The sequence below is a fragment of the Leptonychotes weddellii genome, chromosome 1, assembly GCF_054177405.1.
Source record: "Leptonychotes weddellii isolate Sample4059 chromosome 1, ASM5417740v2, whole genome shotgun sequence".
Classification (NCBI taxonomy): domain Eukaryota; kingdom Metazoa; phylum Chordata; class Mammalia; order Carnivora; family Phocidae; genus Leptonychotes; species Leptonychotes weddellii.
In genome coordinates, this window is record NC_138369.1 from 33,974,548 (window position 1) to 34,000,751 (window position 26,204).

A 26,204-nucleotide genomic window follows, 5' to 3' on the forward strand; every position below is an offset into this window, starting at 1 on the left:
CCCAGCCCCCCAGCTGAGCCCTAGAAAATGTCCTTTCAGACTCAGTCCTCCTCATCCCTCCTGTGCCCCCAGTAACATGCTGGACTCCCAAAGTGGTCAGGGCCTGACTGAGACTCATGGGCACGATTCTCTGGGGCCCCTGACATTCACAACCCGCTCAGCCCCACGCTAGTGTTGAATGCTCACTGCTGTTGAGAGCCAAGAGGTAATCATGTTAATGGAGAGGAGGCTACCGACAAGGTGATGATGACAAACCTAATATCCCTTCTGTCCTGACCTCCCCCCACTTCTGGTTGGGCATAGAAAACAGCTCCTTACTCTTCCTTCGCTGAGTAAAGTGATGCATGAACCAAGGCCAGGTGAGAGTCCTGAGCCTTCCCTCTTTATTTCTTCACTACTGTGCCCTGAGGCTAACATCCACAGGTGTCGCTGGACTTCTCAGCAGGGCCTAGTGGCTTTGGTTCTGCCCCAGGTCTTCCTCACCCACACGTGCTGATTTGCGGCAGACCTCCTTACCTAAGCACAGACCCTGCCAAGCTTATTTCTGCAATCAAGAGAAACAGCCAATAAGACCTGTGAGAAATAAGACTCTGGAAGCCTGGTGTCCTTGACAGCACCTCCTCCAGGCTCCCCATCCCCTCACCCCCACCCAGGCAAGGGTGTTTTATCCACTAGGACACACACACACACCACATGGTCACACAGTCCAGGCCTCATAAACATGTTAGAGACCAGGAAAGAATAAAAGGTATCAGCTTGAAATATTTAGAAAAATATGCAAAATCAAAATGAATAAGTGTTTAATTAAATGTCTACAAACATTAGGTCCACTTTGTTCACTGTCGAGTTTAGAATTCATAAAGATTTTATTACATCTGATAAGAATTTGTGATTTTTTTTTTGTTTTGTGTGAACTTCTAAGTATGCATGATGACTGCTTATAAAATGGAACCAATAATAAATTAAATGAGTTACTATTCATAGCCAAGTAAGTTCAAAAGCAAATTCTAAAAATTATTTTTTAAGAATATATAAATATATATATATATCCCTACATATGATATGGGTACATTGTGATATATAATAAATATAATATACAATATATATGTATATTATATACTATATATAAATATATATACACATATGATAATGACACACTATAATGTTTGATATGATATATACTGTAGTGTCAGGTTCTAAAACCAAGAGTAACTAGGGGCCTGGGTGGCTCAGTTGGTTAAGCAACTGCCTTTGGCTCGGGTCATGATCCTGGAGTCCTGGGATCGAGTCCCACGTTGGGCTCCCTGCTCAGCGGGGGGTCTGCTTCTCCCTCTGACCCTCTTCCCTCTCGTGCTGTCTCTCATTCTCTCTCTCTCAAATAAATAAACAAAATCTTTTAAAAAAATAAATAAATAAATAAATAAAACCAAGAGTAACTAGGGCCAATGAAGATCTTAAAATGATTTGCTACATGGCAATAGTCACAACTGTTATTAGTTCACGGGGAACTCTTTACTACGGTATACAGCCTCCAATGAGGACCCCATTTTTTTTTAACCCTGGATATGCAGATTTGAAAGTCAGTCGCTGGTCACTAAAGATGCACACAAATAATTCCTGGTTTATTATTTCAATGGAGGAAAAAGCCATTTTGCCCCTTAGAATTAAGGGATTTGATGACCACCAACCCATATGCCTTCCTCCAGCCTCTTGTCCTACAGATGAGCTGTCACCTATTTCCTCCAGAGATTTCAGGAAGCTGGCTGGGTTCGTTGGCAACTTCACCTCTTTTTAAAAATCTCTGCAAGCTTACTGTGTCCCCCCCTGGGGGAGCCCCTGGAATCTCCTCTGAGCAGCCAGCTCAGCCATCGTGGCCACCCCGTCCTCCAGCCTCGATTCCCTGAAGGTGAAGCCACCACCGCAAGGCCCATATTCTCCACAAAGCCACTTCCACCCCATCACGGGTCCTGCCAACCTCTTCAGAGCAGCAAAAGATGCGAGGGGCCATTAAACCAGGCCACTAACAGAGACTGAGCAGAGTGGCACCAGGGAAATCCCCTCACAGCGGGCATCTCTTCGACTTTGGTTTTCATGCCACTTCAAGGAGCAAATTGATTTCAAATGCACACTTTAGAGCCTCTTGCTCACCCCATCGTCTCTCCAATTAAGGCAAAAGCCTCAGGGCAGCTGAATCTTCATTATGAGGAACCCACCAGCAGGCCTGGGTTGGAGGTACCCTGGGCAACTTCTGAGCCCCGGGAGATGCCAGCAGCATGACTGGAGACAGATGGGTGCTGGGTTTGTCGATGAATAATTCACACCCTCTGAGAGCCCTGCTGATACTTGGCATCAAAGAAGGATTCTTTCCAAGCCTGGCCACTGTGCAGATGGATGGGGGCTCCCGGGCAGAGGCCAGGACAAGCTTGTGAGGGGGTGGTAGGGGGAGGGGGTGAGGAAGCTGCATCCACTGATTGCCCTTAGGACCCCCTTCCAGCATCATCAGCAACAAACAAGCTGCTTTCCCAGCCTGGATGGCAAGGAGTCCTTATCAACTCTGCAAGCCACTCAGCCTGGCTCCTGGAGGGCTGTTGAATGAGACAAGACTGGATCTGCCCACACCCCCCACCCCACCCCCCACTTCCTTGCAAAGCTCTGCTCCTGGATTCCCTCTACCTCCTGGTCCCAACCAGCCCTTAAGAAGTCACTGCCGGTCACATCTCATAGAATCACAGACTCGTAGAAATACAGAGCTCAATTCAAGAAGCATTGGATGCCTATGACACGCCTGGCACTGTTTGGTGCAGCAGATACAGTGTAAACAAAATAACAAAAAACCCCACATTCTGATGGAATTTACATTCTTTTGGACAGAATCACTGTGAATCAGTATGATCTAGTCTCCTCTGCTGAAAGAAAAAGAAAAAGGGATCGAGGTCCAACTGTGGGCCTAATGCTGTGCTAGGAGCTTTATATTTCTCATTTAATTCTTTCCCCCAACCACCTGGAAAGGTGAGATTATGATTTCCATTCTACAGAAGAAGAAACAGAGGCCCGAGTAAGTTTAGTAAGATGCCCACGGTGAGAGAGCTAGTAGGGGGATAAATCCTGATCTGTCTTCAAAGCAGGTGAAGTGTGTCCCCCAGGAAGCCTCCCCATTTCTCTAGTCCATACTGTCTCCCTTGAGTTGTGACACCAACATTTAAGAACTGTGTGTGCTTGAGCAAGGGACGCAGTTTTCCCATCTGTAAAATGGGATGGACAGCACCTATCCCCCTGGGTTGCAGGGAAGATGAGAGGTGGTTAGGCCTCTAGAGCCCTTTGCCCTGCGCACGATGCTGGTAAGTGTTCAGTAAATGTAAGCCATCCCTAGCAGTCGTAGCAGTATTTCAATATTTGATGTGAGCTATCCCATAGAAGGAGAAAATGAAAAATTCTATCTAGCAAATCAACCTTAATAAAAGAACAAAAGTCCCCTAAGTCAGAGAGGCTTACTACCAGCATAGAGAGTCAGGCCTATAGAAGAAAAACATGGCTACTGTGTTATGAATCCTGTAGATGTCCAACAAGCCACAACCTTCCGACTCTTCCTATCAGAGCTATAGTACATGACTAGGAGGAACTGTGAATTGTAAGGTGTGCATGTGATCCCCAGTCCTGTGCTGGCCATGGTGACTGCAGTGAGTCCTGCCCAGAATGGCTTTGGGTGACAGTGCCAGGCATGGACTTCCCAGCCTACAAGGGTGGCTCGGCTCAGATTCAGTAAGTGCCATGGGTTCCTTGCTAAAGTATGGGTGGTCGAGAGCCAGGGTTGCCCTATCACAGCCCCTAGTTTTCCTTAGCCAGGAAAAGACCACTTCTTTAGCACCTTGCAAATACCTTTTCCACCTTTTGTTGTGTATCAGCTTTTGTTGCCTAAGGACCCACGTTAAAACTGAAGTGTTTTAAAACCTCTATCATTTCTTGAGTTCACGATTCCTCAGGCTGGAAGTCTGGGCTGGGCTCAGCTGGGTGGTTCTTGGGCCAGCCTCATTCTTATGGCTACTGTCAGTTTCCAGAGCAGCTCGGGCTGGCTGGTCGATGGGGCCTCAGCTGGGACAGCTTGCCTGGGCTTTATGTATCATCATCCCACGGGTTACGTTGGGTTTGTTCCTATGATGGCAGAAGGGCTCCAAAAGCTGCAAAAGAGAGGACAAGCCCCACTGTGCCTGCATCACATGTGCAAACATCCCCAGGGGCCAAAGCAGCTTGTTCAACGTCCAGAGTCAGAGCATAAGGGCACTGAAAATTACATGACAAAGGGCCGAGGGGTTGCTAAGGGGCGGCATCCAACGTCCCAAGAGACCTGATAAACCCCTACATTGCTCAGGAAGTATTTGGATACAAGTAAAAGAATCCTACCCATGTCAGCTTAATTTAAAAAAAAAAAAAAAGGCAATTTACTGGCTTGGGTAATTGAATGATCCAGGAATGAACTAGCTTCAGGAACGGCTGGACGCTGAGTTTGAAAGGATGTCAGATCTGTCTCTCCATCTCTTTCTCTGTCTTTCCCATCTCCTTCCTTCTCTCCATCTCTGCTTTCTCGTATATGATATTCCTTTTCCAGGAAGGTTTTATCCACGTGATTACAAAGATACTCATCAACAGCTCAAAAATAGCTTTCTTCCTGTACACCGATTGAGAAGAAAAAGTATCATTTCTAATAGCTCTGGCCCAAGTTCTGAAGAGGAATTTCATTGGCTGGCCTTGGGACATCTGCCCATCCCTGAACTAATCACTGTGGCCAGAGAGAGGAACAGGATATTTTGATTGGCCAGACCTGGGCCATGGGTCCAACTCTACCGTGCGATTACACTGTAATTTCAGCCTTTCAGATAGGCAGCGAATAAGCAGCATTATTACAGAGGTCAGGAATGGTTTCCCTAAGAGGATGCCAGGCAGACAAAAAGGTGGCCCAGGTGATTAAGGAAAGATGCTTAGGATGACAAGGTTTTTAAAACGCTCAAAGGAAAAAAAAATAAAAATAAAAAATCAGGAGAAGGTCTCCCAAGATAAGAGGCAATAAGAGTGTATTCATGGTATATAGAAAGAGACCCGACAGTGGGAGAAGACTGTGTTCTATGGTTATATATGTTACATTTTCTGGGAAGGCATCTCTGGTAGGCTATTCACCTCTTGGTGGAAAATAATCCACTGAGACATGCTTGACCTGCCAGGTTATCCATCTCTTGAATATGAAATTTCTCAGGTGATTGGACGCTGGGTTGGCCTCCATCTTTACTGCGGGACCACAAAAAGGGCCACAGCTTTTGGAAAGAGAACCTTGAAGCGGAACTCTACCATTCCTAGTCCTAGGAATGTTCAGGTAAATGGAAGGCACTCCCCAGCCTGAGAAAACATTATGGCCCTGGCTGGCCCCTGTGACAGTTGCAGATGGATTTCCTTCAAAAGCCGGCTTTGTCCCCTTCCCGTAAGTTTTCCCTCTCCGCAGACTGCCATGCAGGAGCCTCATCCCTCTCATCCCACCTTCCTGCAAAACCTCCCCCAGGAGGGCTTGGAAAAGCCCAGATGCTGTAGGCCTGGAATCCAAGATGCTCCTGGAGAAGTATGCATATCCCATTTCTCCTAACCTGAGAGGTTGGCAAACTTGTTCTGATAAAAGGCAAATTGTAAAATATTTTAGCCTTTGTAGGCCAAGAGGACAACTCACAGCTATTATGTAGGTACTTACATAACAAGAGAGAGAACAAATTTCTACAAGTTCTTTTCAATTGCTTCAAATATATGTATTTTTTAAAAAAACATAGTCCATTTGCAGGCTGCACAAAAACAAGTAACAGGATGGACTTGGCCCTTGAGTGCTAGTTTGTCAACTCTGAAGGAGCCACAAGGCAAGTGGAATTCCTACTGGAAGGGAAGACAGGTACTGTAGGATCTAAATCACAGCCACTGAAAGCAAGAAGGAGGGAGGGATGGTGGGAGAGATGCTGTGAGGGTAGTGTCTGAAAGAGACTGAGGAAGTCTGGAGGGAGAACGGTGACTCTTTCGGGGCAGCGACCACGATAAAAGAGTGACAGAGAGCAAGAGAGTGAGGTTATGCAAGAAAGAACAGGAGAAGACTTTACAATATTTGCTCTGCTTTATGATAAAATTCACAAAGGACTGCAGTAAATATTCAATAGCTTTTCAGTTATTGTGGTACTGGGTTTTCTTCCCCTCCTTCTCTTTATGTGATCCACATTTGAGTTTGGGTCCACAACTTTAATGTGGCATTCTATAGGCTACTTCCCAATCCTGTAGGGCTAACCCTACCCCCCTGTCCCAGTCATCCCAAGTAATCTGGTTGCCATCACATTCTTCCACCTGGGATACACCCCACCCCAATTTCCCTCAACTCGACCAACCTCCTATTCATCCTTTCTTGGGAGATCTTTCATGACTCCTGGGGCCCCAGTGCCCTGAATGCCCACCCCGCAAAAGCCTGTGCGCCTCTCAGGTTCCTCGCTTTAAAATGGGACCACCCCTGCCTGTCCCTGTTGAAAGGGAGGCAAGGCAGAAGGAAGCACTTTGCAAACTGTAAAGGACTAGGCACATGGAAGCCGATGGTGGCATTTGGTTCCAAGGAGAGCCTATTTTTGGTCATCTTCTCTCTGCCATCCTCTGCAGGTGATACTTTCATGGACACTTAGAGCCAGATCCCGCACACACAGTGTTACTGGGAGGGGAATGATATGCTTGTGATTTGGGGATCTGCCTCGCCAAAGAACAATTCAGTCCCCTTGGGAGGAAGGTGGAGGACGGGAGCGTGCTGACTTCTCTCCTAGAGCCTCCCCCGTATTCCAGGTGATTGTTTTTACATATCAGGAAATTCTGAGCGTGCCAGTCTCAATTAAAGACGCAGGTGTCTCCCCTCCCCAGCAGCTTCCAGCCTGCCACCTCCTCGAGCTCGGCTCAGAACTCCATCTGAACCTGTCTCCTATAATTCTTAAATAAAACAGCCCCCTCAGTCGACAGTAATTAAACAGAGACTCCGCCGCGGCGAGCTTGGCATCCGCACCTGCCACCGAGATCCCCTTTCTCCAGGCACCTGCGCTCGGCGGCCATCCGGCCCCGCCCCGGCCCCGCCCCGCACGCGCGCACGCGCAGTCCGCCCGCGCCCGCCCGCCGCCTCCCGTGGGCGCCCGAGAACAGATGGAGCAATCATGCTCCTCATTCTGCCAGAAGGGCCCCGCTGCTCTGGGGGGAGTTCTGTGGTTGTAAGACACATAATTAGACACGTCAGTGGACAATGCGGCGGATTAGAGGGGGTGGGCTCGCATAACGGAGAACAGGCCTCCTCATTGATCTGCGGCGCGCCGAAACGCCCGGCGCTCCCACCCACGCCCGGCCCCGAGGGAGCAGGGACACCGCGATCGCCGCGGGGTGGGGGGGCCCGCCTGCTGCCGCCGCGCTCCGGCTCTACCGGCCCGCTCCGCTCGAGCAGCGTGGGCCGTTGCTCTTCCTTGTTAAACACCGCGCCCGGCTGATTTATGTGCAAAGGATGCCACTTCTGTGGACGTGTCACCTGTCAAGTGTCCAAGCACGACAAGGTGGCGGTGGATCCCGCAGTCTGCGCGGTCGAAAAGACAGTGATGGTTTCAGCCCATCCACCCACAGTCCCCACCCCTGCCCCCCAGGTGTGAATGCTTCAAGAAAAGCCCACTAGAGGGGACACACGCTGGAATTCACCCTCCCCCACCCCCAGAGGAGCCAGATGAACTTGAGCAACTCAGGCCACCTCAGTAGGCTCTACAAGGGGCAGCACCTAGTGTTGGGAAAGAGCTGGGGCTGCAAAGGGGAAGTTGGGGTTTGCACGCAAGGCTGCCCCTTGCTGCGTGGGTGACTGGCAAAGTTACTTGGCCTGGAACCTGGTCTCCTCTTCTGTTTCATGGGAATAATCACCCCACAGACACTTGTGGGGCAAAGTATGTCCGAGCTGAGCTTCTTTGTGAAAATCAGGCTCGTTCAGAGTAGTTGGGATAACTAGGGTGTCTCAGGTGGGTCCTGGGGGAAGCAAAAGCCAAGAAAGTATTATTAAGTGCAACCTCAGAGAAAGAGAAGAAAGGAGGAGAGGAGGGCCCAAGGCAGCGAGGAGGACTAGCACTTGTGGAGGGAGGAAGAGAAGGAGGGAGGGAAGGAGGGAAGGAGGGAGGGAAGGAAGGAAGGAAGGAAAGGAAGGAAGGAAGGAAGGAAGGAAGGAAGACGGCAGGGAGACCCCACACGGCCAGCCATGCAACCTTAGAAAGTCTGGAAGGACAACAGGGAGCCTAGAGCAAAGAGCTTATGGAAGGATCCCACGTTGGGCAGGAATGGCCCAGGTCTAGCACCTGGTTGTGCCCATCAGTGGCTAGGAGAACAGCCTGGAGAGAGTGTGGCCTTCAAGTGAACACCGCATCTCCTTCATGAAGCTGTCAGCTCACCTTGAAGAGAGAGCTAAGTAGGGCACTGCCACGGCTACCCCCAGCATCATGCGTGGCCACGTGACTGAGACAAAACCAACCAGTACATTCCATTTTATTGGCCAGCTGTGAATGCTTCTGAATTTACCTACACAGATCCAATCAGACTGAGTCTGAGGACACTTGCTGGAGACGCTGGGACACAGATAATCTCTTTTCTGACGGATGTTAACAAGAAAGGAGGTAGCTGCAGGGGCTGCTGGAAGCCACCTCGGGATATGGGAAGTGTCAAAATTGGGATGAAATCAACACTTGAGGATGGGAGAGCGGAGAAACAGGGCTTTGGTCCCATCATTGGGCAGCTGGGGTAAGCCTCTCCTAAAATCCATTCTGTGGCTGGACTTCTCAGTTCATGAGCTAATAAACCCTCATTATTGTTTGAAGCAGTTTGGTCAGTCTTCCTGTTATCTATAAGAAAGGCCTCCAATTTGATCAGCAATATGGGACACGGATGCCCTCTGAACTCCACGAGTAAGAACAATCATAGCGTCAAGTTGCAAGGAATTGAGATTCATGAAATGGTGATATGGGGACCCCAGGCTGCTCTGGGACCTCAGGGCAGATGTTTGAATCTTCATTTCAGAGAGGAATGTGACTTAACTCCATGTGTCTGCATCCTTGGGCGCCCAGCCACTCGCATTTCCTTGACCAGCTGGTGTCTTCATCCTCTCCTTGGTATTTCCTCTGCTACATAGATTCTTCTAGTTCATATTTCTTCTCCTTCCTGAGTTTGTAGGACTGACTCCAGCTCTGCTTTGTGACTTTTCTCAATGTATTTCTCACCCTCAGCAACCACTGCCAAGGGCCTATTATGCTCTGCACTTGCCAGTGCAGATTTCTGAGAACACAATTTGGATTATCCCAGCTCTTGCTTGTTTAGACACCAAAGAGATCCCGATTCCACTGCCTGCAGAGGAGGCTGTTTCTTTAAAACTTCTCAGATGGCCCAAGTATGCTGCCAGAAGCACAGAAGCACCCCTGGTTTAGTCAAGCTTTCCAGGCCAGGAGAAGCCCCAGCCTGCCCTTGGGGCAAGTTCACCCCTGAGGCAGGAGCAGAGCCTCCTCCAGTGGCGGGTCTGTGCCTAGAGAAGAACCGAATGCAGACACAGTCCCTGCTTGACATGCTTAAAACAAGAGGCCTCACATGGACTTTGGGCACAAGGCGGAGGCTCACCATGTGACGGCTCTTAGTAAAGTCTAGTCTCATCCCTAATTCAAAGGTGTACTGTCTTTAAAACACAGCAGCCGCTCCAGAGCTGAGGAAGAGCTCTGAGGAGGCACCTGGACAGGCCAGACGTCCGTGCTGGGCAAACACACTGCACGACGGGAAAATTCCGATGATTCCAACTCTGGTTCTCAAGGAAAAGAGTTTCTCTTGAAGCTAAATATGTTCAGTTTAGAGGACAGACTTCGATTATGAAATGTCCTTTTACTTTTTTGATGTTAACGTGCTTTTATGAAAGAACGGTTTCGGTGGCTGGGTGAGTATACCTATCCAGGTGACTCTTGAACAGCATGGGTTTGAAGTGGGCGTTTCCACTAATACATACAGATTTTTTTTTTCAATTAATACAGTACTGTGAATATACTTTCTCTTCCTTATGATTTTTAAATAAAAAGATTTTACTTAGACAAAGAGCACACGCACGCACATGGGAGCGGGGGGGAAGGGCAGAATGAGAGAGAGAACCTCAAGCAGACTCTGCACTGAGCACCGAGCTGGACCCTGAGATCATGATCTGAGCTGAGATCGAGTCGGATGCTTAACCGACTGAGCCACCTGGCACCCCTCTCTTCCTTATGATTTTAATAACATTTTCTCTAGCTTACTTTATCCTAAGAACACATTCTATAATACGTGTAACACACAAAATACGTGTTCACTGTTATTGTAAAGCTTCTGGTCAACAGTAGGCTAACAGTAAAGTTTTGGGGAGTAAAAAGTTGTATGTGGATTTTCAACCCCTAATCTCTGTGTCGTTCAAGGGTCAACTGTATATGCAAAATCAAGCGTTGGCGGCTTTATGTCGGCAGCCCTCTGCATTCCACGGTGGGTTTTTTTCCTAATTTTAATTTTACAGAATTCCAAACACAAGAATTCTGGAACCCGATGCTCTGTGGCGTAGGAGTTCAGAGGAGGGAAATAATTTCCAGCCAGGAAGAATGAAGGACGACCTTCTAGAGGAGGTGACATTTGAATGGGGCCGTGAAGGGTGGGTGAAATGTCCACCTATGCAAAAAGAGAAAGCAGTGCATGAGCGAACATGTCGAGGTGAGAGTTTAACACCAAGCAAAAATACCGTAAATATTTAACTATGTACTGTGGGAAAGGCGCCCTGAAAGGCACTGGATTGCCAGAGCGCTACTGCATTCGGGAGGGCGAGGGTTCTAGACTGGTGGTCAAACAAATTCTGTAAGCGGGGCTGTCGAGTCACTCTGCCATTCCTGCTGCTTTTCCCCCCGGACTGCTCACTCGAAGAGAGCCGTTGGGAAATGTCTCCCTGGGAAGGACGTGGACCACAGCATACCACTGCCATCACTTAGGGTCCAGGAGACAGAGCCTTGAGCACGCGGGCCTGGCTGGAGTGGGGCTGGCATGGCCAACTCACAGCCCGCAGCACCCCTGAGGCCAAAGGAGAGGACAGAGCAGAGCCTCCTAGCAAGATCCTTCCCGGAGGTAAATCCTTTCTGTTCGGGGGTTTTTTCCCCAAGGGCTCAGGCATCCAATTCCACATTCATCCTCTTCCTCTGGCTTATCTTTTCATGACTTTGGAGAGCAGTCTTCCTTATCTAGGAAAACAAATGGGCTCCACAGAGAGCTCAAAACAGCGAAGTCATTTATCTGTCTGACATGTTTCCCTGTTTGTTTTCTCCAGCCTTGAGACAAGAGTTGTGTCAACTGTGGATGGCTGTGCCCCAGTCACTTGAGAGGCATGAATCAATTTCCAGCTGCATTTATCACTTGCTGCCTTAAATCAAGTCTAATCAATGCTTCCTTCATTTGGTATGGATTGCAACTATATATAATGCGCTTGGAGAACGGCCGGGAAAGAGAGCAGATCACAAACAGGAATGCTGTCGGGGATTCAGACGGAATGATGTTAAGGAAACATTTGCAGTTTTTGACTCACTTTAATGGAGATGCCTGACCAAACAGATTTGTTTATGAAGTTTCACTTCAATCCATCTGACGTGCAGCATCATTACACGACCGATCAGTTGATTCGAGGGGACTTTTGCATATTCAAGTATTTTGTAATACGTTATGAAGATTCGGTATACTTTTGAGTAAGGTTTAATTCCTACATTGTCTTTAAAAACTCATTTCTATTTCCTTTTAGAGGTATCTTTGTCACCACTGACTACAGAGGGCAATTTCTAGTTATAATAAAAATCTCTTTGTAACAAAATAGATATCCAGGGGCCCCTCTGATAAAAACAATTTTTTATGAAGTCTTACAGCGGAGAAAACTTGACCCTCTCTCTCCTTCCTGAAGTTCTTCGTCATAGAATTTGATACCTACAACCAAAGTGGATTTTCCACCAGCAGGTGTGAAAACAGCCCCCCAGCTGTTCAACCAACTCAGAAAGTGGTAGGGAGCAGCCCTGTCTCATTTGTAAATTAATCTTGTGCCAGTGACAGATGATAGGGGCAGAGTTACTAGCACCTAAAACATCATGCCCACGGCAAGGCCCTGGATTATTCTTCAAGGATAATGGGAGAGGAGAGACAGAACGCAGAAAAACAGGTCAACGATAATGCAAACCCAGAAGATGAGGCCGTGCTGTGATTCATTGGCATAATTAATATTTCTCTCTCATCTGCTGAACTGTGTAGACTTTTACCACGGGCATGCATCTGGAGCGATTAACAAGGCTGACTCATTTTCACAGTGCCGGCCCCCCCAGTGACCTGTTGGCAGGTAGCTGAACAGAGCCCTGTTCAGCTCTGGGAAGTCAGAGAAGAGTAATAAACCCTCATACTGGTTTAATACTGTACAGTTCATCAAGAGTTTTGAACATACAGTCTCATCACCCTTTAAGATAAGCAGGAAAATAGCTCTATTCCCAGATACAAAAGGAAGGAGGTGGTTCGGAGGTGGGTGTACCCCCCTGTGGGCTGGCCATCCTTGAGCTCTAGCTCTGGAACTCACCTCTTCACCTCATCAACCCCAAAGTCTTAGTTGCTTCCACTGAGCTCCCACCAGTGGCTGAGGTCCTCTCCTGCTCTTTCCCCAACATATTTGTTTCTCCCATCACCCAGGGTTCTTGGGAAACTCATATGGTTACAGGAGATCCCTAGAGTTGCATGGCAGGTTGTCAAGTTAAAAAAAAAAAAAAATCAAATAAAAGGCAGCACCTTTGGACTTGTTTTGGGTTACAGAGGTGGTGTAGTGTTCTTAACTCATCTTAAACAAAGACAGGGTAATGTGATATCACAAAGCTTTAACCCTCTGTGAACATAGGTATAGGTAAAAGAAACATGGCAGACACAGAGTCGAAAATTAAGGCGCCCACTCGTATCCTCTTTGATACTCAGGAGAGTTGTTTAATGAGCTCCTCTGCTCTGAGGATGTCCGGGAAGGATGTTTGCTCATTCGTTGAGAAAGAAAGTAACAGGTTTTTCTACCCATGGCAAACTTCACAGAAGTAGATCCTGTGTAGATAACTAAGTAAGGACAGAGTTGGTAGAAGGAAGAATTTCCATGGCTTTAAAATTTTAGACAAAAGTGCCTCTGCTCAACTTGACGTTAGTAGAAGTGAACGAGGGGAGTAACAGTGCATTTTCAAACTGGCTTCAGGTAATGTGCCACCGAGAAGAAATGCATTTTCAATGGTCATAGGGATTTTGAAGCTCTCCAGGGAGCCCGAGGAAAGTCTTGAACACATTCCGACAAAGCTGCTAGAGTGTTTAGGAGTTAACATGCGTGTCAAATGGCACAGTCACCCCAACTATCCTGTTAATACAAACTGAAATTTATATTGGAAATACAAATACTCGCAACCTATATAAACCTAGAGTGAAAAGGAGCAGACCCTTTCTTGAAATAAAAATGCTACTGAGATTAATACAGATCAGATTTCATTTCATTTCCTCCCTAGAGCAAATTGATTTATTTCATTTGTTCATTCATTCAGCAAATATTTATGGAGCTCTGAGAATATGGGCACTGATGATTCAGTGGTAACCAGACACGACACAGAACCCGCTCCCTGGGAGCTTACACTCAAGTGGGAAAATTCACATTGAAAACATTAATGGAGACTTATACTTCCAATCAAGATGGAGTAATAAACACCAGATTTACTCTCCCACCCAACATAACCAAAAAAGAAAAACAGGAATAGTACATGTAACAATCGTTTTCAAGACACTGGATGTCAGGCAATGAGAGACAGTGATCCTGAGGGATGAGAAACCAACACAGTGAGCTGCGTTATCGAGCTGGCACTGTCCAGGCTGCACGAGCAGGGAACTCCAGTGGACTCCCGAGGTGAGGAGACAGAGCTGAGGACGAGCAGAGACCGAGGCAGCCGGCATTTGCAGGACAGAGGACCAGAGAAGAGAGAGCTGCAGAGAAGGACGGATATCTGGAGAGGGCCCCTCTAATACTCACAAGAGTACTTATTGCTGAGACCGTGTCATCCTGGGAAAGCACCGTCTGAAAGCATTAGAGGCAACAGTGCTCAGCATTCACCCAGGTGCCTATTTCCATCACCCAGACTGGAAAATCTGTAGTTCCAGGGGCATGGGAAAATCTTTCCTTCGTACCAGGCAACAGTTCATCCTAGACTGAACACTGTTCCAGACCTGCCTAACAAATTACACAAGCAAGACGTGCAAAGATCAAACTATTTTCGAGTAACTTAACTGCATCCCCAAACAAAGCTGAAGAAGATACGGCTACATATTCAGCAAGGTGAAATCTACAATGTGTGGCACCCAATTGAAGGTTACAAGGTGTGCAAAGATGACTCATAACGAGGATCTGTATCCAGAATTTATAAAGAACTCTCAAAAGTCAAAAATAAGAAAACAAGCAACCCAGCTTTAAAAAAAAAAAAAAGGGCAAGCGATTTGAACAGACACTTCACCAAAGATTTGTGGATGACAAATAAGCATCTGAAAAGAGGCTCACCATCAGAAGTCTTAAAAAAATGAAAATTAAAACCACTGTGAGATACCATCTCACTCCTATTAAAATGATAAAAATGGTAAAAACAGATCACACTCAGTGATGACAAGAATGTGCAGGACCTGGAAGTCTACTTTACCGGTGGAAACGTGAACTGGTACTGCCATGTTGGGACACAGTCCGTTAAACATACAACTACCATACGGGCTCAGCCATTCCACCACTGGATATTTACCAAAGAGAAATGCACGCATATGTCCGCACAAAGACTTGTACACAAATGTTCGTAACGGCTTTATTTGTAACAGCCAAAAGCTGGAAACAACCCAAATGTCCATCAGTAGGTGAATGGAAAAATCTATCCAATGAAATACTACTCAGATACAGGAAAAAACAAAAACGTTTTTAAAAAATGCCTCTTGAATACATGCTACGTCGACAAATCTAAAAATAATTATAGTGAGTGAAATAAGCCTAATTTTTACAAAGAGTACATATTACTATAATTCAATTTACATTAAATCCTAAGAGATGCAAACTAATGTTCAGTGTCAGAGCAAATCAGTGCTTGCTGGGGAATGGAGGGGTGGGTGGTACGAGGGGGTAAGGGAGAGGGGTAACAAAGGGGGACGAGGACACTTGGGAATGATGGGTAAGAAGAGAATCTTGGCTGCAGTGATGATTTCATTTCGTGCATATATATGTCAACACTAACCACAGTGTACATTTTAAATACGTGCAGTTTATTGTATGTCAAGTATCCCTTGGTGAGGCTACTAAAAATATTAATGGGGGCGCCTGGCTGGCTGATAGAGCTTGTGACTTTTGATCTCAGCGTTGTGAGTTCGAGCCCCATATTGGGTGTAGAGGTTACTTAAAAATAAAATCTTGAAGAAAACCATATGAATGGGCTCTACATTCTAGAGATTCTGGCCGAACTGTTAGTTCATCTTCAATATTAATTATACTTTGGCAAAAATACTTTAAAACTTTAAAGTTGTACCAAGGAAACCAACAGGTATCAATATCAGCTCGCTGAAAAACAGTGTTGTATACACTAAGAAAAAGGACAAAGTGAAAATGAAGAATTACCATTCAGTAAAGGAAACCAAATCTGACATTATATAATATCTCAATGGTGGGGAAAACCACTTGGAGTCAATCACTTGGTGTTTGCCAGTCACCTTCCAGCAGCCGAGTCCTTGAGTTCAGAAACTTGAACGGTCGAGTTCAGGTGCTCTCCAAGCTCCTCTATCAGCGGCCGGGACCCTCCAAGAGCCGGGGAGGAGGCAGGCGGCTTTCCAGGACTGCCATCTGAGGTCTCGGTGGCTGAGTTTCTGCACACCCCACCGTCGACAATAAGCAGGGCGCTGCCTCCCTCCAGGGAGGGGCCTCGCAAGGGATCTGCTGTCTCAGATTCACTCCCTGTGAGCTCCCCTTGTTCTGAGTCTGAGCCCTCAGTCTCAGAGGACGTGGTGCTGTCTGCTTCCTCGGAATCACTTGCCTCGGAACTGGAGGAAGGGGTCTGCCGCCTGGAAACGGAACGGGCTGCTTCTACTGCCGTTTCCTCCTCCTGCACAAGAAGAGCTGCGGCTTCCAGCGCTTCCAGGTCTAGTCCCAGCTGGGCCTTTGTCAGCGACACTTCCTTTAAGGCTTCTGCAAGAGCTGCCAACTTTTTGGACCTTGAAAGCCATTTGAAGAAGAAATATTAGGACTATTCATTAATTGGCCCAGGAACAACAAAATAAAGTTGGAGCCATACTTCATGTGACACACCAAGATAAATCCCAAAACAGATCAAAGAGATAAATGTAAAAAAAAAAAAAAAATGAAGCAAATAAAGTATTACAAGGAAATGGAGGAGATCCCCTTTATGCCTCTAGAATGAGGAAACCCTTTCTAATTATGACTTAAAATCCAGAAGCCACAGGGCACCGGGGTGGCTCAGTTGGTTAAGCGCCTGCCTTTGGCTCAGGTCATGATCCCAGAGTTCTGGGATCGAGCCCCGCATCGGGCTCCCTGCTCAGGGGGAGCCTGCTTCTCCCTCTCCTTCTGCCACTCCCTCTGCTTATGCTGTCTTTCTCTGTCAAATAAATAAATAAAATTAAAAAAAAAAAATCCAGAAGCCAAAAAAGAAAAGATTGACAAATACAATTAAAAAAAAACTTATTTAAGACAACAACAAAAACCAACAAAACAAATCATAAAGTCAAAAGACTAAAACAAAATTGAGAAAAATACTGGCAACTCAACTCATGTCAAAGAGCAAGGCCTAATCTCCCCAACAGAGTTCTTAAAAATGGATATAACAATTCATCAGAAAAATGGACAAAAGACATAAGGAGACAATTCCCACAAAAGGAAATATAAATTCCTCTTAAACATATGAAAAGATGTTCAACTCCAGTCAAATAAGAGAAGTACAAACTAAAGTCACTCTGAGATACATTTTTCATTTATCACAGTGGCAAAAATCCAAACATTAGATAACACGACTAGCAAGGCTGTGGGGGAAACGGCACCTCCCTACACTGCTGGTAAGAAATTAAACAGGTCTGACCCCCTGTGAAGGAGAAGCTGGCAATAACTTACAAAATTGAAAATGTACATCTCCTTGACCCAGCAATACCACATCTGGAAATTAAACACATATGCTACAGGACAGAGGCCCAAGGTTATTAGTCCATCATTGTTTTTAATACTCCAAAATGGGAAACAACCAAATGCCCCTGATTATGGGACTGGTTAAGTTACGGACACTCCATGCAAAGGAAGGGTCCATGGCTGCATAAGAACGAGTCTGTTCATGGGTTAACCCAGATAAACCGTTTCACAGCAACAACAAAAGGCGTGCCATATGTATATGCTACCTTTTATGTTAAAAAATGAGAAAGAAATATAAACACATCTATTTGCTTGTATACTTATCAATAAACCTGGAAAGCTATAGAAAATACTAGCTTACATGGGGGGGAAGAGTGGGGACTAGAAAGGTGGAGGAGGATGATGGTGAGAGGGAGGCTTTTCACTACAAATTATTTTTAAGCCTCTGTGAATGTTAATACCTATTCAAAAATTTTAAATATACAAAAAAAGAAAATGCAGTACTATAGAGAGCAGCATGAAGTGCTTTTTATTTTTATCAGAACACCATTTCATGTTATGTCAGAGGGTATTTTTCTAAATTTGTAATGTTACATTATACTAAACTTTTTAATTAACTTGGATGAATGAGTTGTTTTCCTTTTGTTATGAAAGAGGTAACGAAAAGTATACCATAGGTGTCCAAAAACCCTGTCTTTACTCTCCCCAAGAGGAAAATCGGAAGTGACAATGGAAATGGGTGGCAGTGAGTGGTCAGCATGCTGACATGGCTTCTATGTGTCTCTAAGTTCAAAGGTGAAATGAGCATACAGAACATTTAGTGGCTTTGAGGCACACTGGAGGAGGGTGAGTTCACAAGATAAGGTCACTTCTGAAAGAGTAGTCCATCCCATAGTATTGAGAAAGTGAAGCCTCGTTACATTGCAGCTGAAATAACTGGTGGGGCAATGGGAACGAGTGAACAAAGGTGGTATTTTTCACCTAAGTGCCTAGATGAGCCCTTTGGTCTCAGAATATGTGGCGTAATAATGACTTTGTGCAGGGAAGCTCCATTCCCCCGGGTTCTAGGGCAGGTGCAAGGTGCAGCGAGCGGGGGGAACGGCCACGGGCAACAGCCCTCACTGAGGGCAACTTTCTCATGTGCAAGGAAACCCCTGAGTGTCAGTGCTAGAATTCCCAGAGCTTAGAAAAAGGAAGGTGGATAGGGTAAAGAGAAAAACTAGGATAAGATCACCTTAAGTCAACTTATGATTCACCAAAGGGTTATAAACTCTGGATGCTCTCACCAGCTTGAGACACCTTGAGGAGCACAGTTATGGAGTAAGATGGTTACATCCATGTCCAAGGCAGGTGTCAATGGTGTCCACCCACCATATATTGTGAAACCTTGATGACCACTGGTAAAGAATCTGGTCTGAGTTAGTAGACAGTCTGAAACATCTCTGCCCTAAGGCCATGTCAGCCCAGGAGCTAGTTCACTGCCATCTTTTTCACTGAAGCAGGTCCTCTCGGGGTAGTAACCTGCAGCTTTAAGAGATAAAAAGCAAGGAATCTGGGAAATAAGACCATGCCTCTTACTAAATCATAATATTGGAAACAAAATTTTAAAATAAAAGCTCTTACTTCAGTGACCCTTACATCTCATTCTTATTAGCCACGACAAATACTTCTGACAATATATGAAAGATGATGTTCCACAAACAGTTGCTCCAAATGACAACCTCGTGGGTCAGTTTCATCTCTGTCCACATTACAGATGACACAACAGAAGCCTGGAGGGGTAAGAGAGCTGATGAAATCTACCCAGCTAACAAGGCACAGTCAAGACCGGAAACCCACGCCTTAGAGCTCTAGTGTGCTCACTCCTCCACCACAGAGCCTCCCACAAATATCCAGGCTCTGAAAAGTCTCCCATCCTAAGACCACATTCTTCACTTCTCCCCATTTGGAGCTCTATTCAACATCTTCCAAATGAGCAAGTCCTGACAGGCCCAGGCACAGAAGTCTGCAAACACTGATGGCTTTAGCTTAGCAAGCTTCAATGAAGTGCACATCTGAGCCTGAACAACAGAGGCTTAGAGCTGGAAGAAAACATCTGGATTATTTTTGTGGATACAGTGAAGAGAGTAGATGTGTCAACTCTCAAGCTGAAACTACCTGGATCTTTGTTATTGTCTACTATACTGTATCTGTCGTGTAGAACAGAATAAATCTGGATTTCAAAGCCTCTCACCTGTAATCCTGGCTCTTTTCAGACCCGGCATATCCCACATATGTGAGACTAAAAAGGATCTACTCTGACAGGCAGGGAAGTAGCCCAGATGAGCCATGTGACCCTAACAGGACTTGTGCCTGTTACCAGGTAATGTGAATTTTCATCCTTCATTTGTTTCTCACTTTAACTGCTGTATTACGTTTAAAGTGACCCATTTATATAAAATATGTAAAAAAAAAAAATCGAGGCACCTCGGTGGCACAGTCAGTTAAGCGTCCCACTTTTGTTTTCAACTCAGGTCATGATCTCAGTGTCATGAAATGGAGCCCCACGTTGGGCTCCACGCTCAGCATGGAGTCTGCTCGAGATACTCTCTCTCCCTCTGCCCCTCCCACTCATGCTCTTTCTCTTTCTGAAATAAATACATCTTTTTTAAAAAAATTATGTAAAAAAAGAATTCTATGTTCATTTATGATTCTTCACCATGCTGATTCATCTCCATTTCTTATTAATCCCACTTTTACTACTACATCAAGCTGGCTAGTTTCCTAAATTATTAAAGTTGTGATAGAAACCTTAAGTTTATGGAAGAAGCATTCTGAATTCTCCACTTAAAGAATGCTAGAATAAAAAGGAATTAAAAATTTCAAAACATCATTGATGTAGAATGTGACCTAATGGTCCAAGGAATGAAAGTTGGGTTTCTTTCTATTCAATTATTTCATGCAGATTACTTAGCAATCATTGTTTGCAAAAAAAAAAAAAAACTATTCATTTGGAGAAAAAAAATTAAGCCATGAAAGAGGAGCTTTTTGTTCTTTCAACCACTGGTACAATTAGAGTTGGTTCTAAGTCTGCCACTCCTTGTAAATTCTAGAACCTAACTCTGCAATGGCCCTTTCCATTTCAGAAAGCACCTCATTTAATGTAGTTAGTGGTTTTTCACTGTCACACTCAAAACAGACCAGCTAGTTCATGTCAAAGCTCCGTCGAGTGACATTATTAGTTAACCAGAATGCTTACAAAAACCAGGTACATGCAGATATAAAGTAATGAATACACTGAGTTACTAGTTGTACTTATGGTATATATTTTATATCTAAGTCATGAGCACCTACTTGTTAAGAATGTATTCAATCAGGAGTGAAGAGATTCATCCTTTAAAAAGAGACATGACAAGTGGATCACAGTAATGTCGTATTTTAAAAAGATACTCAAAACAGGTTTTCCTTAGAAAGTTTTTGGAAATGAAATCCTACCACGTAACTTTTAAAAAAGCTTTTATTCTGTTTGTATATGTGAAATAATAACCTATTTGGAGGATTTTTTAAAAATTAAAAACGGCTCTCTGACAAGTTCCAGTAAATACAACTACCAGGAAAGAGTAACAGTAACAGCTGGGAATATGTGCCTTTATCATAGCTAAGCTAACAGAAAATTTCCTCCATTATTTTATATTTTGGTGATTGAGTTAAAGGGTGAGGGACTGCATGGCCTATGAAAGAGCCAAAACCAAGTGCAAAAGGAGCCCTAAAATGTAGGAAAACCTGGGTATAAATAGAAAGCATACATCCTGTTTCTTGTCGTAGAGTTTTGTCTCCAACTATCAATCAACTTTTCACCACTTCCTGCAATAGCAGATCTACTATAAATCTCGTAGTAACTGACTAGGTTTCATTTCCTCTGCCAAAACCCACTAACCTGCCAGGCATGACACACTGACACTAGAGCCAGCGACTGATAATGTAAGACAGGGCTCCAGTCAGGCAATTCCACAAACATTTCACACCGGATGATGGAATACACTGACTTGGCCTTTTAATTTCAAAGGACACACACATACACACACCCCCAGTTCCGTCTGGGACAAACAGTACATCAGCTTTCTTTTAAAAGGGTATTGATGATAATGGCATATAATCATGTAACTCCTGTCTACTGGAAAGAACCAGTTTCAAACTTCAGAATCCCCTGCCCAAAACACATATATGGAGCCTGATGTAAAAGATAATGCATTGGTTTTAAGTAGAAGTTGCTAGGGACAGTCTTCTTTTGAAAGCTGCCATGAAACACAAGTACCGACTGATGCACAGATGAACAGAAAATTGTGTGCTGATACACTATACTAGTGAAACCTGCCTCCAGCTCAGTTATTAACAGAAACGATCCATTTCTTTAAACAAGAAGCTACTTATTTAATACAGAAAATACTGCAAGTTATTTAAGCCATACTGAGTCTGGGCCAGTGAAATCACTTTTCACCTTATTTCCAACTTGATGTAATACCTCTCTGGGCCTGGGCTCTGAAAATTAACATGTAGTCTATGGACCAGCAGAATAATTTTCTGAAAATTCCTTGTATTAGTTTCCTAGGGCATAACAAACTACCACAAACTGGTGGCTTAAAACAACAGAAATTTCTTTTCTTACAATTCTAGAGGCTAGAAGTCCCTTCTGAGGCTCCAAGGAAGAACCTCTCCCACGCTTCTTTGCTTCTCGTGTTGCTGGCAACCCCGGGTGTTCCTTGGCTTGTAGACCCATCACTCCAAATTCTTCCTCTGTCATCACACGGCACTCTTCCCGTGTGTCTGTTTCTTCACGTGCTATCTTCCCTCTGGAAGTGTCTCTGTGTCTCTTCTCCTCTCCTTACAAGGATACCAGTCATAGTGGATTAAGGGCCCACCTTACTCCAGCATGACCTCATCTTAACAATCAATTACAATCTGAAATAACCCTATTTCCAAATAAGGTCATATTCTCAGGTTCTGGGAATTTTGAGGGGATACTCCAACATACTACACCCCTTATAGCTGAAACAAATAGACAGTGGAGATGCTCATTAATGGAAGATAAATTAAGACCAAAAAAGGTAACTTAAGGTAAATCAACATAAAAGGTCAAAATTTAATAGTAAATAGTAACAAAAAAAGGTTGAGATTTCACCTTCAAAAAAATTACAAACTCACAAACAAGTTCATAAAATATTTAATGACTCAATTTGTAGGTTATAACTGCAACTAAGGTACCATTTCTCCAAATGAACAAAGAATGAACCAAATATTAATTGTTTTGTAACTGTTCTAACAAAATTACAATACAGCGCTGTATGACATTCATCACTTTAGGTCAGTCTTTTACAGCAAATCAAAGAACAAATAATCACCAAGGCAACAACAGTTTTCTCAAGTGTCTTCCAATCATGCGATACTCAAATGATTCCTTTGGCATTTAAAGACTTTCCACTGATGTCACTTATTGTAGAGTTTTCTTCTTCAACTATTAGCTAATCCTACGCTTCCAAGCCTCATTGTCAGTGGTTGTGTGTTTCCCTCAAGCACTTTCACTGCCCTTGTGAAGTCCTTGATCTTTTGCCCAATCTGCAATTTATTTGCACTGTACAGTATCAGCGATCAACAAGAAGTCAAACAACAAAAACACTGGCCAGATGGGTGGGTAGGATGCTAGGAAGGAAATGATATGCTAGAATGGGGACTAAATTTATTAAGTGGTTTGGTCACTGGTGAATATGTCTGTGTTTTGACTATCATCACTTCTCTTTGTAACTCTGTTAAGTACAGAAATTTGAATGAATATTCAGAAATAAGGACTCCCCCCCCCACCGCGGCATGACACACGTAAGTAGCTGCACTAGATACACAAACACGCACACATTTTTAGAGCAAAGTAAATGACTGCATATTAAAAAAAAAAAAATTGCTATGGTAATCCCACATACGTTAGAGCATGCCTCAGGTAGGTGAATGAAGGTTTACCCAAATCCAGAGAGGATTTTTACTATTACTATTTTTACTTCTTCACTGATTACCCGTCTAAGAAGTGGAAGGGTGAAGGTGATAAACAGATTTAGAAAGGCACAATGTTCATAAAGAACTGTTTGAAAGAAATGGACTCAATCCCTCCCTGAAATGGTTTTGCATTTATGCCAGACCGAATCAGATTAGCAGAGATGGAAATGTGAGTCCCATCAACTTGCCACCTTTCCCTCTACTCCCCCCGCCCCCAGCAGAACTGCTTTTGCTGAAATATGCTTCACTTTAATCCTCCAAACTGGTGTGCAGAGTTGATTTCAAAACCGGCCCCACAAAACTCTGGGCAGTGTGAAAACTGCAGGCCTCCCTTTCCATCCTGGCTTTTAGGAAAGTAAAATCTGTGACCCGCCTGGCATGATGGAATGTACCCAAAGCTCCGACTTGCCTCTCTTTTCATTTTGTTGCTTTTTTCCTTCTTTGACCCCACCTTTAATTAACACCATGTTGTTTTATGCATGCGCGCAAACACACACACACACACACACACACACACACACAGAAATGCTTCAAATAATTTCTGGTACAAGGCAAAGAATAAATATGTGATTTTAATGAAACCAAATAGCTGGTTAAGTAAAAAATACACAAAAATGAAAACAAAACAAACAACAACAAAAAAAAACCCACTTCTGTTGGATAGAAAAGGATATGTGGAAGTGAGGATTATGGGTCCAAGGCTGAGACAGATATATTCTTCTCTAAAATGATTCCGTGAAGCACATTTTGGGTATGTCAGATTTGAACAATTCTGACAATATTTCTACATTTCATCTATGTGAAAAGGGCACCCAGTGTTGTTTAGTAACAGAGGTGTAGTATTTTGACCTCTTAGCTGTTCAGATGAAATGGCTGTTCAGATTCCATTAAACTAAGTGGAGGTCAATCAACAAGATGGAGAAGGCATTACTATGAAGGTGGTGGAAGAAAGGTATTATGGGTGGAAATGTGCCCCCCACAAAGATATATTCAAAGTTAACCCCCAGAACCTGTCAACATGACCTTAATTAGAAATAGGATCTTTGCAGATATCATCAAATCAAGATGAGGTCATACTGGGTTTGGGCAGGCCTGCAATCCAATGACTCCAGGGGACAGGTGTCCTTACAATAGTACCGTATGAGGATACAGAGACAGAGAAGGCCATGTGATAATGGTGGCAGAGACAGGAGTGATGTATCTACAAGCCAGGGTATGTGAAGGATTGCTCACTACCACAAGAAGCTAGGAAAGAGGCATGGAACAGATACCCCCCTGAAGCCTCCAGAAGGAACCAACCCTGTGGAAGACACCTTGATCTTGGACTTCTGGCCTCCAGAATTTTGAGAGAATAGCTTTTTGTTGTTTTAAGCATCCGGTTTGTGGTCATTTGTTACAGTGGTCCTAGGACACTAATACAGAGGGGTATACAGGGATCGAGACCTTTAGAGCTGAACGGAAATCAGAAAGCATCACATACAACCTCTTGGTTTTACAGATGAAAAAAATGACACAAAAAATATCAGCAGCAAGGCACAGAACAGTTTCCTTCACCAATAAAATGCAGAGAATGGATCAGTTTGTTTCTAATTCCCCTCTGAATCTAAACACCATGGTTCTACATTTCTATGTTATGAGCATGATGTTTCCCTGTATAAAAACCTGCAATGGCTTCCCAAAACAGAATAAAATCCAAACTCCCCAGTGAGGACAAAGCCCCAGAGATCTGGCCCTTGGGTCCTGCCTGCCTCTCAGTGAGGTCACCCACCATTCGTGTCCAGGTCACTGTTCCACTGCCCTCTCTCCGTCCCAAGGACACACGAGTGCATTCGTGCCTCAAGGCCCTTGAACTTGTTGTACCCTCCTTCTGGAACATTCTTCCCCTAAGTCTTCCCATGAGGGGTCTTACTCATTCAGTACTCAGCTAAAATCCCACCTCAGTCTTAGAAAAGCAGTCTATGTAAAACAGTGCTCTGGAAGCGATTTCATGTCATGGAACACACAGAAGATGCCATTTGCCTGGCATGACACGGGGTCTGCATCCACCTGCCAGCCTGAATGCTGAGGGGCCAGTATCTTCGTTCCCCCAACACCCATTCATGATGCCATGGACCACCAGCTGGTACGCTCTGCCCTCTGCCCTCCAACTTCTTATGCCCAGACCTACTATTAGGAACTTGGTGAAACAGGGCAAGTTTTGAGGTCTACAGAAGTGGAGGTTCTGGCTGAATTTTTCAAAAATGTCCTTTTTGTCTCCACTTTCCCATCTTGAAAGCAGAATGAAAATGACTGCTTCCAAATTTCCTGGCATGCTCTGAGAAGGAAAGACCGGGTTAAGCGATTTAATGTGTTTATTTCTTTGTGTGCTTGTTCTAAATGCTAAAATTTTCCTTGGTTACAAAATATAAAGTTAGTGGGCTCTGCTGCTTTCACAATACTGAGACAGGAAAATACTTAAGTGCTGGTATGTTTACCACACACACAGGCTGAAGCATGCAGCTCTCCAAATTATGATAGGAGTCAAAAACTTTGAAAATTCAAAATATTTATCCACTCACTGGTATGATACACCGTGGAATGTCTTCTTAAACACACATCACCACGGCATGAAGCAGTTCATCCTGAACCATTCTGTGGGTTCTTAGTGACAATCCTGCTCTATAAAATTATTAATTGTCTGACGTATCACATAAGCACGGCCTCTTCCCATTCACTGGGAACCACGGTTTAACAGGCTCTCTGAAGGAAGTGTGGAACCTTTGCTTTCCTCGGGAGAAAACAGGAACAGCATGATAGGACACAGCTCCGGGACAGGCCGCGCCTCCCCAGGGCCAGGCACAGCACGAAGAGGCCAGCTCCGGGGCAGGCCTGCTGCACCCTCCTCTGCTCTTACGCTCCACGCTGTGCCCATTAGGACGGCTTACTGACAGAATAAGGGCAGCGACTG

At 44.7% G+C, this 26,204-nt stretch overlaps 1 protein-coding gene across 2 annotated transcripts in view; it reads right to left on the bottom strand.

Moving 5' to 3' along the window:
* Positions 1-10,127: 10,127 nt before the first annotated feature.
* The window catches only part of SHQ1 (SHQ1, H/ACA ribonucleoprotein assembly factor), a 96,535-nt gene continuing 80,458 nt past the window's right edge, over positions 10,128-26,204 (bottom strand). Inside the window, exon 10 of one of the 2 annotated variants that reach the window (XM_081820828.1) lies at positions 10,128-10,725. In XM_081820828.1, the coding sequence (XP_081676954.1) occupies positions 10,674-10,725 (52 nt within the window). In that variant the 3' untranslated portion in view covers positions 10,128-10,673. Of the gene's footprint in view, positions 10,726-14,913; positions 16,315-26,204 lie in introns of those variants that run through there. The other variant, XM_081820810.1, reaches the window with a different exon arrangement.